Source organism: Rhinopithecus roxellana, chromosome 14 (genome assembly GCF_007565055.1).
Source record: "Rhinopithecus roxellana isolate Shanxi Qingling chromosome 14, ASM756505v1, whole genome shotgun sequence".
Classification (NCBI taxonomy): Eukaryota; Metazoa; Chordata; class Mammalia; order Primates; family Cercopithecidae; genus Rhinopithecus; species Rhinopithecus roxellana.
Window position 1 is genome coordinate 77,967,128 of NC_044562.1, and position 15,631 is coordinate 77,982,758.

Consider the following 15,631-nt stretch of genomic DNA (forward strand, 5'->3'; position numbering starts at 1 on the left):
TCTCTCCTTTTGCCAGTGTTTTGAGCCTTTCCAGGTTGGGCTGGAAAAGAAAGTATTTTCTGTGGTAGAGGAAATAGGAGCAAAATGGGACTCAATTTTGAATCAATGACCCTAAGTTTAGAACTCCTGCTACTGTCCCTTTACCTGCAGACAAAAAAAATTTCTAGAACCCTGGAGAAGATTGAACCTACTAAGGGGGTTAAAAGGACCCTACAGAAGGAGGCAGCCAAGTACAAAGCCACCAAAAAACTGATAGAACTGATAGCAAAGGAAAAGTACCATGGCCCTAGTTCTCTTCAGAGGATAACAGCATCACCACTCATTGGAGACATCATGGGAGTGGAGACTAAGGCCAGCCCTGCTTCCTCATGTTCAGTTCCTGTCACAGCATTCATGTATGTGTGTGAGGGCGAGGTGTGTGTGACCACATCTCTTAAAAGTGTGTCTATTTACAAAGGAGTTGTGACAATGGATACTAATGGCAGAGTCTTTCACATAGATGCAATGTAAGTAATAGGGACTTGAGAAATCATCCTTCATTCTCTCTTAATTCCTCATACAATCATCAATCAATCAATTAGCTAAACTTTCAAATGACTGATCTCATGGGTGGCTCTTTCTGAACAGAAGCTTTCAATTCTTCAGCTACAAGGGAAAGAAAATTCCTTACAATATAAATATGCCCTTGAGATATTTTCCTTGGTAGCACCCAGCATGAATTGAATGCTTACTATGAACTATTCTGAGCACTTTACATTCTTTAACTCCCACAATAGCTCTATGAGGTCGATATTATTCATATCCTCATTTTATAAGGGAGGACACTGAGACACACAGACATGAAGTAACTTGGTCAAGTTCACACTGGTGAACTTGAAAGTGAGGGAGCTGCTAGTTGAACCCGTGCAGATTGACTGTAGAACACTGTAACAACCTGATAGCAAAACTGGTCCAATTTTCTATTCCTTCCTCTATCTATGCTTAGAATCATGTCACCAATATGAGAACTACCTCAGGCTAGCCTGCTGGTGGATAAGAAACCACATGGACTGGAGCCAAGTCATCCTAGCCAAGGCTATCCTAGACCAACCAACACAGCCAAATCATCAACTGATCACAGATGAATGAGCAACCCTAACCAAGATCTGCAGAACCAGAGCAACCATAGACTCATGAAAAATCATAAATGTTTGTTGTTTAAGCAACGAAGTTTGGGGATGGTTTGTTACATACTAATAGTTAACTGATACAAACAACCATGCTGGACCACAATACTATATTTTCCTTCTAATGATACTGGCTTCACTTGACTCTAGGATCCTCCAGGAATGGACAGCTCCACCTGTGAGAACATTCCTTAAGACTATCACCTCCTTGCACTTCATCCCTATCTTACCCCTGCCCCTACCATTATGCCAACCCACAAAAGCAGTTAGAATTATTCTTCACCTTTATTCCTTAGTGTTTTCTGGAGTAGAGAGGAAACCAGGGTGCTTCAACTCTAGTACAATTTTGAGCTCTGTTTCCTTGCCTACCTCTTTGTCCGTCTCTCCATCATTTAGGAACTGGGTTGGAATTAGCTACAGTCAGTGGTGCCAAAATAATGAAACCAGGGTAATGAGAAGAAGGCACAGATAACGCTATGAATCAACCCCTTGCACCTCTGGCCTTTCTCTCAGGGTGAGATTTACTCAGTGGTGGTGGGGACCCAAAGTCCCTGAAGGCATGCTCCTGCTTTGCCACCTGATCCCCAGATGAAACCTTGCAAAGTTAAATTCTCCCTGCCTGCCAGGACTCAGGCAGGGAACAGCAAACGGTACCTCCATAGGACTGAACAGCCCCAGCTGCTCAACTCGAATTTAAAAATAATTTGGAAATGTGTTCCACAGAGTGAAAGCCTTCTGGGGCATTTCTGCCAGATGCCTCCAGCTACTGGGTTCCAAGGAAATGGAGTGTCAAGTCCTGGGCCCAGAAGATATTCTGAGGATCTGGAGCGGGGTATGTACTGAAGGCAATCCATTAAAAATGGGATTAGAAATCTCCCAAAGAAAGAAAAAGATTCATAAGAAATAATTGTTTTTGTATTGGAATATTTTAAAACTTTTTTTGCTATTAGGCACTCAATAAATGCTAAATGATGTTAATTCTTCTAGCATGTCTTATTTTATGAGTGAAGCTTGGATTGTGAGGATTCATTGCTCAAAAGGCCAATAGCTTAGTGACCTGGGTTGGTGAAGAGAAACCAACACTCCCCAGGGCAAATCCAGCCTCACTGTGCCATTAAACACTCACCACCCCTCACTCATTACACTTCAACAATAGTTTAGTTTTAATTTCTTTTCTTTATATTTCACAGCCCTAAAGGAAAATGTCCTGTGACAATTCTGTAATAGTGAGACAATTACTGGTGACTCAGGGCTTCCCACTGCCTCTGCATCTCACAGCTGAGGAGCAGGCAGGGACTACTGCTTCCCATATAGGAACAATTTGGTTTGTGAATTAGGAAAGTCAAAATCAAAAGGAATCTTAAAAAAAAAAAAAAAAAAGTCTATGTAAGATAAAAATTTAGCCCAAGGATCCTATTTCAGGACAAGAGGCGACTGTAGGCACTGAGTTCCTGAGGAAGCTTTTCAAATAGACACACAAATGTTTCAAGCAGTCACTTGCCCATCTGAGCCCCACTACCCCCAGCATCCAGGCAGCCCACAAGGATCCAGACCCTAGGTTCCCAAAAATCTAATTTCTCCTCTTTGTTATCCAAACTCTCTCCATTTCACCTTTACCGATAAATGAGGAGGAGGCAGTAAACTGATGTGCTCCTTGACAGCAAACTTGAGCACCCAACCCAAGCCTGAGTCTGGACGAACAAAGTTAAAGGTGTCCTAGGGTAGAGGACATGGGCATTCCCAAGTTCCCAGTGGATTGTGCTCCAAAGTGCTTTTGTATATTGGTAGTTTAGAACTTGGAAAGCATTTTCATTTTCCATAAGGATAAAGCTCTAGAGAGAGCCTAAGTCCTTAGACCAGGTCATACAGTTCTATTTAGCCACAAAAACCTAATAATGCATCCAAAGTAGAGAACTTCAGCTATTCTACTGCTTTCTCCTAAATAACCATTGAAAATACTGCTTTCATGAGAAAATGTGTTCCAACTTAGGATACCAGAAACATATTTCCATGTTCCTCAAGACCAAGAATGAGCTTTTCCTACCAAAAAAATAAATAAATGAAAGGGAAGAGAAAAAATAAGAGAAAGGCAAAGGGGGAGAAGGTGTTGGCTATACTAGAAATAGCCCTGACATGGGAGATAAGGCTTTGCAAGGAAGGTGAGATGGGACAGAAATTTCTGGGTGAGAATGATGATATCCTGAAGTATTTTTCTGCTTTTATATAACATATGTCCTATAATTCTTTAGTTTAAAAACTTGCCTTAAGTGTTCTAAATTAGAAATTAAAAAGCATTTGCTTGAAGCGGGGTTTGGAGAAGGGAGAGATTTCTGGTTTGGGGGTCATAAATCAATGAGCCAAGGACAGCCTATGTTCACCTAGGACAACACTCTTGATTTCTGTTCTTTAGTTTCTTGGCTGATTCATTCATGATGCTAATAAAATTCTAACTTTCAGGTTGGTAATGTCAGCTTAAAATTGAGAGCAGAAGGAAAGATATTGGACTATAGGCTTCTTAAAGGGCAGGACCACTTTCTATTCATTTCTATATACCCCAGGCCCCTCAGTGCTCAACACATAATTCATCAATACACAATATAATTTAAGGAAGGGCTTTAACTTTTCAATGTAGTAGCAAAACGTGTGGGCCCTAGAGTCAAACTTCTCATATTCAAATCATTTCTCCTCCCTGGGTGCGTGACCAGAGGAAGCAAGCCGGCCTAACATCCTTCAGTTTTCTCATCTGGAAAAAAGAGTGGTGACAGTACTTACTTCACAGAGTTGCTGTAGGGATTAAATGCATTTCTGTATCTAAAACACAGAACACTGTACCTGCCCCACAGTTAGCACTTGACAGACCTTAGCAGCTATTATTTTTCCATCATCATTGAGCTAATCGTCTTGTATCTTGCCCCCAAATTAGTTTCTCAGGGAATCTGGTAAACATAAAAGTTGGCTGGTATAAAGGGCTACATTGTGAACCCCAAAAGATATGTCTACTCAGAACCTGAGAATGTGACCTCATTTGGAATAAGAATCTACGCAGATGTAATTAAGGCAAGGATCCCCAAATGAAATCATCCTGAATTAGGATAAGCCCTAAGTCTATGTCCTTACATGAGATGAGAGAAGAAGACCCAAAGACATGGGAAAGGCAGTCACGTGAAGATGAAGCCAGAGGTTGGAATCATGCTGCCACAAGCCAGGGAAAAGCTGGACATACCAGAAGCTGGCAGAGGCAAAGACAGATTCTTCCCTAGAGCCTTCAAAGGGAGTGTGGCCCTGCTGACCTCCAGAACTATGAGAGAATAAATGTCTGTTGCTTTAATCCACCAAGTTTGTGGTCATTTGCTGTAGCAGCCCTAAGAAACAAATACAATTGGGTCCAGGTGACTTTGGAACAACCTAGATTTAGTGAAGGAAACAAGCCGAAATGCAAGTTGGTGATTATCATGAGCTCTCCTTTTTTTGAATTGTGTACTGCAGGGAAATTCTCTTTGGGAAGGGAAAATCACCAGCTTCAGGGACTGGAATGTTCGGGCCAGCCTGTGCTGTCCACTTCCAGCCAAAGACATTTCTACTGAGAATCCTGAAAACATTCTGCATTTTCCCACAAGGAATAAAGTGGAAGTATTCAATGTGTGACGAGACACTGGGCAGTCAGCTCCTACCTGGCCCCAAATAAATGGGCAGATGATGCAGCTCTCCCCGGTGACTGACCAGTGAACACAACCACACTGATGCCCACAGCCTTCCTCACTCCCCTCTATGGAAGTTGAGGGGGTCATTAGCCAAAGACTCAAAGCTAAGGAAAGATACCTGCTTGTCAAGGTAAATTGTATATTTCCACTAACTCTGTTGATTCTTGAATTATATCTATGAAACGGATCTCTTTTTAAGTGAAAAATATATCCAGGTCATCTTCAAGATCCTTTTAAGCCTCTGGAATTTTAAAGAAGTCCTCAGTAAAGAGTCATGAGAGAGAGCTGAATCCACTGATGCTGAGAGAAATGATTTTCATTCATTTGCTCTCTTATAACTTCTGGGGAAAAATAGCAGCAGACAGAGCAGTGACAGTCAGAGAGGGGTGACTTTTTTGGAGCAAAGGCATTAGACGAGATGACACATGCTGACAGGTTCAGCAAATAGTGGATGCTCTGCCAATCAGCAGATAATTTCTATGTGTTGCAAAGTGGGAAAGATTGTGAGTCACGCAGTATTTCAAAGACAGGTCACGATGACCTTGTGTGAGATCTTCTAATGTGAAGGTCAAGCGAAAGGAGAAGGTGGATAAAGGAAGAAAAGGGAAAAGCAAGGAGACCCATGTACAGGCAAATCAACCACATCAAGGCAAGTTGCTTCCTATTTCCTGACAGTACCCAGGGAACCTTCCTCATTACCTGTTTTATTGACATCTCAGGCTCACAGGTAACCAGCACTTCATTAACTCATAAATCTTTTTCCAACTTGTGAAAATCACTTCTTCCCTGACTCAGTCAAGGTTTTATTTTCTTCCCTTACTTGGTAATTTACTCAATTTATTTCCAGTAAAGAAAGGGTTGCAGGGAAAAGGTCAGTGAGGAAAGCCAGAGAAAGAAGCCACACACAGTATTCTAGATCCCAGCAGACCCTGAAATGGATTTCATTGTTTCACTGACAAGAAATTCCAAAACACTGAAAACAGTCACATTCAAATAGAAAAAAAATTAATTCTGAAACCAAATGGATTCAAAGGATTTTTGTCATTATTTTTTCATTTGCTTTTCTCCACTGAAGTGGTTGGGGGAGAGAGAGACAGACAGACAGGCAGGCAGGCAGGCAGGCACTGACTGAGATCGATTCCAATGAAACACACAGGTAAATAATTTGAGTGCCTTTTAAAAATACATAAATGCTTAATTTCTATACTTTGCATCAAAGAGCTTTTCTGGGGAAAGGATCCATTTTTAGCACTAAAAATTAGTAGCACTCACACATGACACACACATTTGGTCAATTCATAACCCTTCAAAGAGAACTGTGCAATTCTAATTGACAGGGTAATTTTAAAGTAAAGAACTTGGTGAATATAAACCCAACATATTTTTTCCTGGTTTAGGGAAGAAGAAAGCTGTACAATGTATGTAAATATGCTAAGATTTAAAATAATAAAATAAAACCTCTTATCATTCCCATCCAAGAACATCAAGTCAGCCATTAAGGTTGTGACAATGGCAAGTGTTGAACGCACATGAGCACACATAATCACACTGAGAATCTGCTGACTGATTATTGCTGACATTGCCTCGTTCGATCTGATTCATCATTTGCACAGGAACCAAGAGACATTAAAAGGGCAGGAGGTTACACTAGGAGGAGAGAAGCAAACCTTAAACTAAGTTGGGATAAGGATCCTTTTCTAACAATTGCCCAATTCTTGGGATCCACTCTGTCCCGAGGCAGGCAGTGGGGACTTAGTTACTTGTATCCCACATCTGGAGATCTAGAGGCTTCTCCCAAGATAGAAGAGATGAGTAGTGAGAGAATAAAGAGATTATTAGAGATCAGAAGCTTGGCTGGGCACAGAAGCAAGCTAAGTGGAGTCACTGGAGTGGAAGGGTCTATTTAAACACACACACACACACACACACACACACACACACTCTCTCTCTCTCTCTCTCTCTCTCTCTTAGCAGCCTCACATTTATCACCTTAAGAAATTTTTGAATACCTCGTCTATATACGAATGCATAACAAGAAAGGAAAAAAATATAGATGATCTCTTATCAAAAGTACATATTATTTTGCTAATAAGCTATACCTTAATCCTGATATTCAGGAAATTATGTTGCCACATTAAATAAATGGTGAGGGGTAAACCATTTGTAAAAAATCAAAGCACACACACAGATCATTCCAGACACCATTTCCCATTTTCTGACTTATTACTGTACACAATGCAGCTTTTAGCTCCTGCATTCTTATATCCTTTTGAATGCTCACCAGACTATTAATCTAAAAAGCCAGGTGCTTCGTCTGCTCCTCTAATCACTGTGACCTGCTTTTGTGATTCGAAAAAGCCAAAAAGACTAACTCTGGCTTGGGTGGGAATCATTTTTGGAATAGTGGTTGGTGGTTGTTCACATCTGGATGAGGTATAAAATGATAACATTATGATGATGAACACCAGAGAGCCTCATCTGCATATAAATAGACCTAATCAGAAATGCAAATTGCAATCAGGAGAAATTTTTAAAGGCTGTGATAGCTGTGTGATTGTGCAGATAAGAAAAGGTCAACACTTGTATTGTTAAGGCAGTTAAACGGCTCCCAGCCTGCCCAGAGCCTTCTTTTGAAAGAGACATTTGGAAGGTACAAATTATCTCTCAATCTGCACCCTGGTTGGGAAGGCGTCCCTGGATAGCTTCATTTTCTGTAACTAGAGCCGTGAGCTGGCCACACATCAGCCCGATTCCAATGAAACACAACCCAACCTCTTGTACAAACCCCTAATGAATACACAGAATAGAAAGTATACTTGCATTTAAATGCTCTCCAAACAGACCTCTTTCCACACAATTTTCCATTGAGACAGAAATTAAGGGTTGGAGAGTAAGATCTATAATGCTGATGTAACATTTTCTGATACAATTCAATACTGGTCTGAGTGAATACAGCAATATGATACACATATGTTTACACTGAATACTAGAGAAAGTATGTAATTAAAAAGAAAACACTAGCATTTAGACAGATTACTTAATCCACAATTCCATTCGTAGTCTTATCGTGCAAAGTTCAAAAAATCAGTATCTCAGAAAAAGCTGAGCGCTAAAAATATGCAATTGTTGCAACATGGTCTTATTATTCCTTGGGGTATGTTATCTTTCAGGAACATCCTCTTCTCGATCCCCCTCCACCCCCCTTGTTTTTTCAAAGAAAATATATTTCACAATCAGGCTTTGTCAGGTTTGGAGGGAAATTGCTTACAAACTATTTATTATCCCTCTAACTAGACACTTTCACAAAGAACTAATGGGTCAAGAGCGCCATCTTGTGTCTTACCTTGGAATCTTAAAGAGTGTTTTCACAGGATGCATGTCAAAGAGGGGAGGGTCTCCATCCCCCAGTTCAATAGCTGTGATCCCCAAGGACCAGACGTCACAGCGAGCGTCATAGGAAGAGTCATACTGCTGCTCACAGGCAATGACCTATTAGACAAAAGCAGGACACAACACATCAACCCGACTGCCACATCAGATGTCCTAAAAAGGCCCTGGGCTGATCTTAGCCCCCTTCGCAGTTTCCTTGGCCACAATGTTACTGAATTCCAGTAATGAGATGTGTGTATTCTAGGCCTTATTTGTGCGTAACTAATTTATTATCTTATTCGTTCATTAACTTTTAAAAACGTGTCAGTTTTGTTTTTGAAAAGCATGTATCAAACCGTCTAAGTACCAAGAACAGCACAAGGGGAGGAAGCCGGTGTATACCACACCATCCCAACCCTGCTATTCTTTAAGGAAAGGCTTTGTCTACATCCCTCACCTCATTACTAGCTACTGAATTCAATAACAAGAAACAATTGTTCTCAAAGATGCTTGTGTACTTTGAGATGCATGAAATCCCCAAGAGTATGACCAGCTAAGCAGAGAGATGTTGGAAGACTCACATGGTTAATATAAAGTAAAAATGACCCCACTCCACCCTTCCCTTTTTCTAAGAGCATCTTTCCCCTCCTCAAACTCCAACAATGGTGTACATCACAGAAACAGCTGCCATTCCAGTTACTTGGCCTGACTAGGTACAAGAGCAGCAGAACCAGAAAATGACCCTGGGCTTGTCACTGGGTTGAGGAGTATGTAACCCTGTGGAGGAATGTTTTTATCAACTTATTGAGTCAGTCAAGAACATCTCCTACACTCAGACTCTGATGACTATCACAATGGTGATAGGAGAAGTTGGGAGTGAGCCAGAGGACGTGGAGGATCAGAAACCCCTATTTGACTTAAAATCTGGCACCAGGATGACCGATGGCCATGGCCAGGTGGGAAACTTCGATTTCTGATGATCCAAAACACCAGTGAGGGGGCAACACCTGTAACAGTGAGCACAGGAAGACCAGGGTAATAGAGCCACCCTCTTAGGCCATCATAATGTCTTTGGCTTTTTTATCCCAAATGAGATGGGACAACCGACTGCAGTGAGCAGAGGAGGGACAGATCTAGCTTATGTTTTAGCAAGATCATTCTGGCTACTGTGCAGAAGATAGATTGTGAGAAGAAGAAACAAAACCAGTTCAATATGTTACTGCAGGGATCCAGATGAGAGATTGTGAGATGGTGAGAATAATCAGATTCTAGATATAATTTTGAATGTAGAGCCAACTGGATTTGCTGAACAGGGTTTAGAAGAAAGGAGAGCTAAGGAAAACTCCAAAGTTTTTGACATGAGCAACCACCAGAATAGAACTGGTATTTACTAAGATGAGGAAGACAGTAGGAAGAGCAGGTTTGGGGTCAAGAGTGGAGCTCCATTTAGGATATATTAAGTCTGAGATGCCTGGGACACTTCCAAACGGAGAAGAGTATTTTAGCCTGGTGAGACTCATACTGGACTTCTGATCTAGAGAATCATAAGATAACTGCTATGGTCTGAACATGTCTCCCAAAATGCATGTGTTAGAAATGTAATCCCCAATGCAATCAATGGAAGGTGGATCCTTTTGGGAGGTGATTAGGTCATGAGAATTCTGCCCTTGTGAATGGATTAATACTACCATGAAAAGGGCTTGTAGGACTGGGTTCGCTCCCTTCTGCCTTCTGCCATGTGAGGACGCAGTATGAAGGCCCACACCAGATGCCAACACTTTGACCTTAGGCTTCCCAGCCTCTAGAACTGTGACAAAATAAATTTCTGTTCTTTATAAATTACCCAGTCTCAGATAATCTGTTACAGCAGCATGAAACAGATTAAGACTAAGAAACAGGTGTTTGTTTTAAGCCACTAAGTTTGTGGTATTGTTATGGCAGTGATAGAAAACTAGTATTCCTGCTCTCTTCCAGGCAGTGCATTGGACTTGTAAGGCCTGGTGAAATGTGCCAACTGCCTTGCTCCAGACCCTGTGCTCTTGTTCCCATAATTGCCCTGTACTCTTCTCTTCTGAGCTGGAGAACATTTTCTATAAATCCACATCCTTGGCCCGGCCCCAGCCCCATCTTCTAAATAGAATATCCTGTCATACTTTTAACACGTTATTTTCAAATGTACATTCAAACTGAAGTTCAAATAATTCCAATTTCAGAACCAAAGGCCATTTCATTGCCCCCAAAGACCTCCCTTTTCTCACCCCAATCAGGTGAGAATCTACATTATTTTTAAAGATCCCTAGAGAAGGCTATTCAACACCTTTCAGGAATGACACTTTCAAAAGTGCAAGACAAACATAATTTTAGACCTATCAATCAACAAATAGTTCACTGTTATTCATGACACTGTGATAGGGCCTGTGAGGGAGAGAGAAATAAGACTCTGTCCTTCCCCAGTAGGAGCTATGGCCAATTGAAATATAAAGTGAACCTATCATAATTAAATGACAAACCATGACAACTATAAATGCCCTAAGACAATGTGTAGTAACATGTCCAATAAAGGATATGTGCTCTAAATGCTTAAGATTTTAGAAGGAGACCACTGCTGGCTAAGCAAGACAACACAAAGTATCCGGTACCCATAGTCTACAACTTCTGTGGGGAAATTCAAATCAGCTTCTAGCCAACTTGGATGCGACACAAAACGCAATTCTAAGAACATATCTCAATGTGAAAATAGAGATATTCTAACATTTCTCAAGTGTTGTCATAAAACGTTCAAAACTTGTATCTGGTTTCAGTTTCTCTTTACAGACAAACATTATCTTCAGCTCATTTTGATTAACAGAAAAGCATATCTTGGCCTAATTCTTCTCTTCAGTGCATCATGTAACAAAGAAATTATTTAAGTTCAGCCTTCCAAGGAAGTTTATTGAAAATTATGCTAATAAAATAATTCACAAACAATTATTGAGTACCCATTAGTCTGGCAGGATAGTACGCTCTGGGAAGAGAAAGTCAAATACACACTGAACTGAATCTTCAAAATAATTTGGCAAAGTAGGTGCAATGATCACTTCTGCAGGTGTGGAAACTGAGGATAGCATGGTTAAACAGCTCACCTGGCATCACATAGCTAGTAATTGTCAAGGTCAGAATTTGAACCCAGGTAGGGAGAAGGATAACTAAACAAATCATTGCCATATAAGTGCTATATATAATAAAAGTTATAGTTGGTTAAAATTGTTAAAATTATCAGCTTCTGCGCTTGTATTTTGACTACACTAGCCAGGTGTTCTGAGGTTCTGTCATTTCAACTCCATCTTCTTCGGGGGTCTCTTTCAGGATTGCTCCTCACCAGGAGGGAACAGCCCTTTCCGCAGGTTATACATATGGTGAGAGTTAAAGAAGCGCTCTTAACAGGACACAGGGCAACTGAAGGTCAACACCCTGGAATGGGATTCCCTATCAATCCAATACCAAAGCGTGAAGCTATTTCTTTAAGAGAAAACAGTACTATCATTCTCTTTAGCTCAACATTCTCCTTGCCTCTAGGTGACATAAAGCTGAGTTAAGGATGCTTGGATGGTCGAATGGTCTTTCTTCTCTTGCCCCCAGGAGAAGGTGACCTCAAAAAGAACTCTCTGAATCAGTTGTTAGGATGCTCCATTAAGAAAGGAGAGTGGGATGGCAAGTAAGTGCAATGCTTTGGGACCAAGTTTTCCAGGTTCTGTAAGTCACATTAAAGGAGTGGAGAGAAATGAGATGGTGTTGGGCAAAGGACCCCAAAGGCACACCCTTTCACATCTGAAAACAAATCATATCCTCAGGACCTCTCTCAATCTACAAAGTGGCAAGGTGGAAATAAATAACCTCTACCATCCCTTCTAGCTGTAATATTCCACGACTTTGTGATTTCCAAGTAAGTGATCTTTGGGTAGTATCTCAAACTGGGAGACTAACATTGCCATACAAATTAGCTAGTGTGAACAGTACATTATTCTGAGGTGTGAACAGGATGGCTGGAACTTTGAGGGGATTTTATTGCCAATGTTTTGTAGAAGGTCTTAAGGTCTACGACAACATGCTGGTTGCTGTAATAATGCCTCTGTTAAGGAAGATGAGCTTCACGACCCAGCAATTGTTTGGATGCTGGTTAATGGAGCATGTCCAGGTTCCCACCTTGAAATGCAAACTTATGGCTTTCCTGGTACAGTTAGATTACACTGCTGCTTATTTTAGAAAGAAGAAAAACACTAATGCTGGATTACTAGCAATATCTACGCACTGGCAGCTTTAGTGCCCAAGGCCAATAGCTATTTTACCTAGCAGTGGGCTTGAGGCTCCCAAATGTTGGTCATTGCCACCTTAGCTGCCAAAACCTTTTCTTTCTGGAGACTGAGAACAAGAAACAAGTTTTCACTAATGGCTTAGCTTGACAGGTCTTTGGAGCAAAGGCTAGTCATTATCCGTCTTCAATTGCTGAGGCAATTCTCTTTAGCCTTCTTCAGGCTAAGGAGTTCCATAGATCCAGACTCCTTAAATCTACCCCCAGTCACTCCCTCCTACCCCACAGAGGGAACACCTCCCCTCTTCTATGGGAATCTATGCGATGAAACCACATCCACAACTGCTTTGACACATATCATCCCTTTGTCTGTCCTTGAGCAAGGTCAGCTGTGTTCTGTTGAAGATGGCTGTTCCTTTCCTTTAGCCACCAGCCAGAGGATGGCAGAGAAAAACAACTGTCAGCAGCCCTTGGGTCACGAAGAGACTTTCACCTCTGGCTAGTGCTAGAAAATCCCAGAGCCTGGCATCTTTGTTTCGGTTTTGCCACCAAAACCAAAGTCACTGGGTGACTTTGACAAAATATTTTATCTCCCTGTACCTCTTCTTTGCAAGCAAACCAAGCAACCCCTTTTTCATGGGCCTCATCTGAAGCACTGCTTATAAAAATGCTGGTTATTCAGCTTGTACTGTGGCATTAAAATGTTAATAGTAGATATCATTGGATCACTGACATATGGGTAATAATTATTTTATTTACTTCTTTAAGATCTTTTGTTTTCTAAAATGTCTATCGAGAGCGTGGATTATTTCTATAATAAAAAGAAGCAAATTTTGTGTTTTTTTGTCTTGAAAATATAAATAAATATTGAAAAGTTTGCCTTAATTTTCAAGGACATGTTTCTTTGTTCTGGAGTATTTGGTGACTGCTGGGATTCTTTATCAAGAAGTTGGCAGGTTAAAGGTGGTGTCTTGATAATATAACTAGGTCCCTGGCTGGATGCGGTGACTCACGCCTGTAATCCCAGCACTTTGGGAGGCCAAGGCAGGCAGACCACAGGGTCAGGAGTTAGAGACCAGCCTGACCAACATGGTGAAACTCCGCCTCTACTAAAAATACAAAAAAAAATTAGCCAGGCATGGTGGCACATGCCTGTGATCCCAGCTACTCAGGAGGCTGAAACAGGAGAAATGTTTGAACCCAGGAGGCGGAGGTTGCAGTGAGCCAAGATCACTCCACTGCACTCCAGACTGGGTAACAGAGTAAGATTCCGTCTCCAAAAAAAAAAAAAAAGAAAAAGCAAAGTAGGTCCATATGAAATTAATCCCAGAAGAATGAAGCATAATTACTCATGTAGCATAATTGATAAATGTTATTGATCATAAGGTTTTCTAAAATAGAACTTCTCTAGAATCAGAAGTTGTAGTTACAGTATAACTATTCCAGTGGCAGACTTTTTAAATCAGTTTTACAAATGAAATTCGCTTCCCAACTATATCCCTTTCTACTGTCAGCACAGGGCATGAGTAGAGCACTTTCACTTTCTCGGGCCATCACAATCCATGACTAGAACTTATTGATAAAGTTACCAAGACAAGGGTGAGTTCTACCCTCTCTTGCACAATGACTTGCTGTATAAGAACCTGAGCTAACACCTCCTCATCTCAAGATCTTCATCATCCGAAAAGAGCATCTGCATTATACTACATGTGAAAGGGATAAAAGCAGTCAATATATGCGCTTCCAGATTCAGAAAACCTAGTTTCTCTAACAAGATAGTTAAACCATTTATCAAATTATATGTCAAAGAGCTATTGGGCTGAAATTTCTTCTAATAATGTAATTTTAAGCAATGTTTTCAAGCAAATAGCATTATAGTATTTTTGCTGTCATAAGAAATAATTTATCAAACTTAAACAACAGGAATTATTCAGACTACTTTATTTTCCACTAATATTTTTAAATGTCATTAAAAATGTAATTAGGTTTGCCTTCTATGTTCTGATTTCTCACCTTACTAGAATCATTTGTGCGATCCAAAATTATAACCAAAGGTTGGGATTAAAATTTCACTCAAGTACACAGGCAAAATGCTGTTATCTCAAGAGCTAAATTCAGCTAAATAAGAGGCAAGGCAAACAGACCTAAAGCTATTAATCCTTGGCTGACCTTGAGCCCAAAAATGCAGGCAATAGACTGGCAAATAAGATGGGCTGAGAGGTAGGAAGGCAAATAAGATTCTTAATTTTGCTTACACAATTCATGGAGCACAATTGATAAATGTTATTGATCATAAAGATTTCTAAGTCAGAACTTCTCTGGAATCAGAAACTGTGGTTACAGTATAAATATTCCACTGGCAAATATTTTTATCACTTTTGCAAATGAACATCTTAAAGTGTTATAAGCTGAGAGACTGAATAAACAAATGAAGTTTCTTACCTAAGATGATACATAAATTCAAAGGAGGATATATTTGAGATTCGTTCTTTTTTTTTTTTTTTTTTTTTTGTAAGGGAATATGGACTAGATGAACTAAAACTGAAGTATTTGGCAGGGGGATGGTCTTTCATAAAACTAAAACTGGGGCTAAGATTGAATCCACATTTTGTACACTGTAAAATTGCCAGCAATAATTTAAATTAGACTGTTCTTATGAACTTCAGGAAGGTCTCTAATTATAATGTGATATTCTATGGATCTCTTTTTTCTCAGGATTGTAAGTTTCAGCTTAAGTCTATAGAGAAATAAAGCCAGGTTCAAATTAAAAACACACAAAGCATGCTTATACAACACCAACTTCCCACCATGGCTAGTGTAGGGTAGAAGGGGAACTCACTCTGGGTTTGAGGTCAGCCCACATGCTGATTTTTGCACCTAAATTCCCTGAAACCCTGAAAACAGATCATTTATTCTTACTTGTGTGTTAAGTCCCCTTCTCAGACTCAGGACCAATATCTACAGAACTCCTAGCATGTCCAAATTTTCTATGTGTCCTTGGTACTCAAAAAGTGAAGGAGTACATTTGCTCCCAGTGCATTCCCACTGTGCTCGCCTGATCCAGAGCTTCCTCATACACAGATGGACGATGAAAGGACCTTTAGGAT

The 15,631-nt window shown here is 40.4% G+C and overlaps 1 protein-coding gene across 1 annotated transcript in view; it reads right to left on the minus strand.

Annotated features, from left to right (window-relative positions):
* MYO3B (myosin IIIB) overlaps positions 1 to 15,631 on the minus strand; it is a 502,779-nt gene that overhangs the window by 428,388 nt on the left and 58,760 nt on the right. The window contains exon 7 of the mRNA XM_010377618.2: positions 8,211 to 8,356. Within this exon, the coding sequence (XP_010375920.2) occupies positions 8,211 to 8,356 (146 nt within the window). The remainder of the gene's footprint in view (positions 1 to 8,210; positions 8,357 to 15,631) is intronic.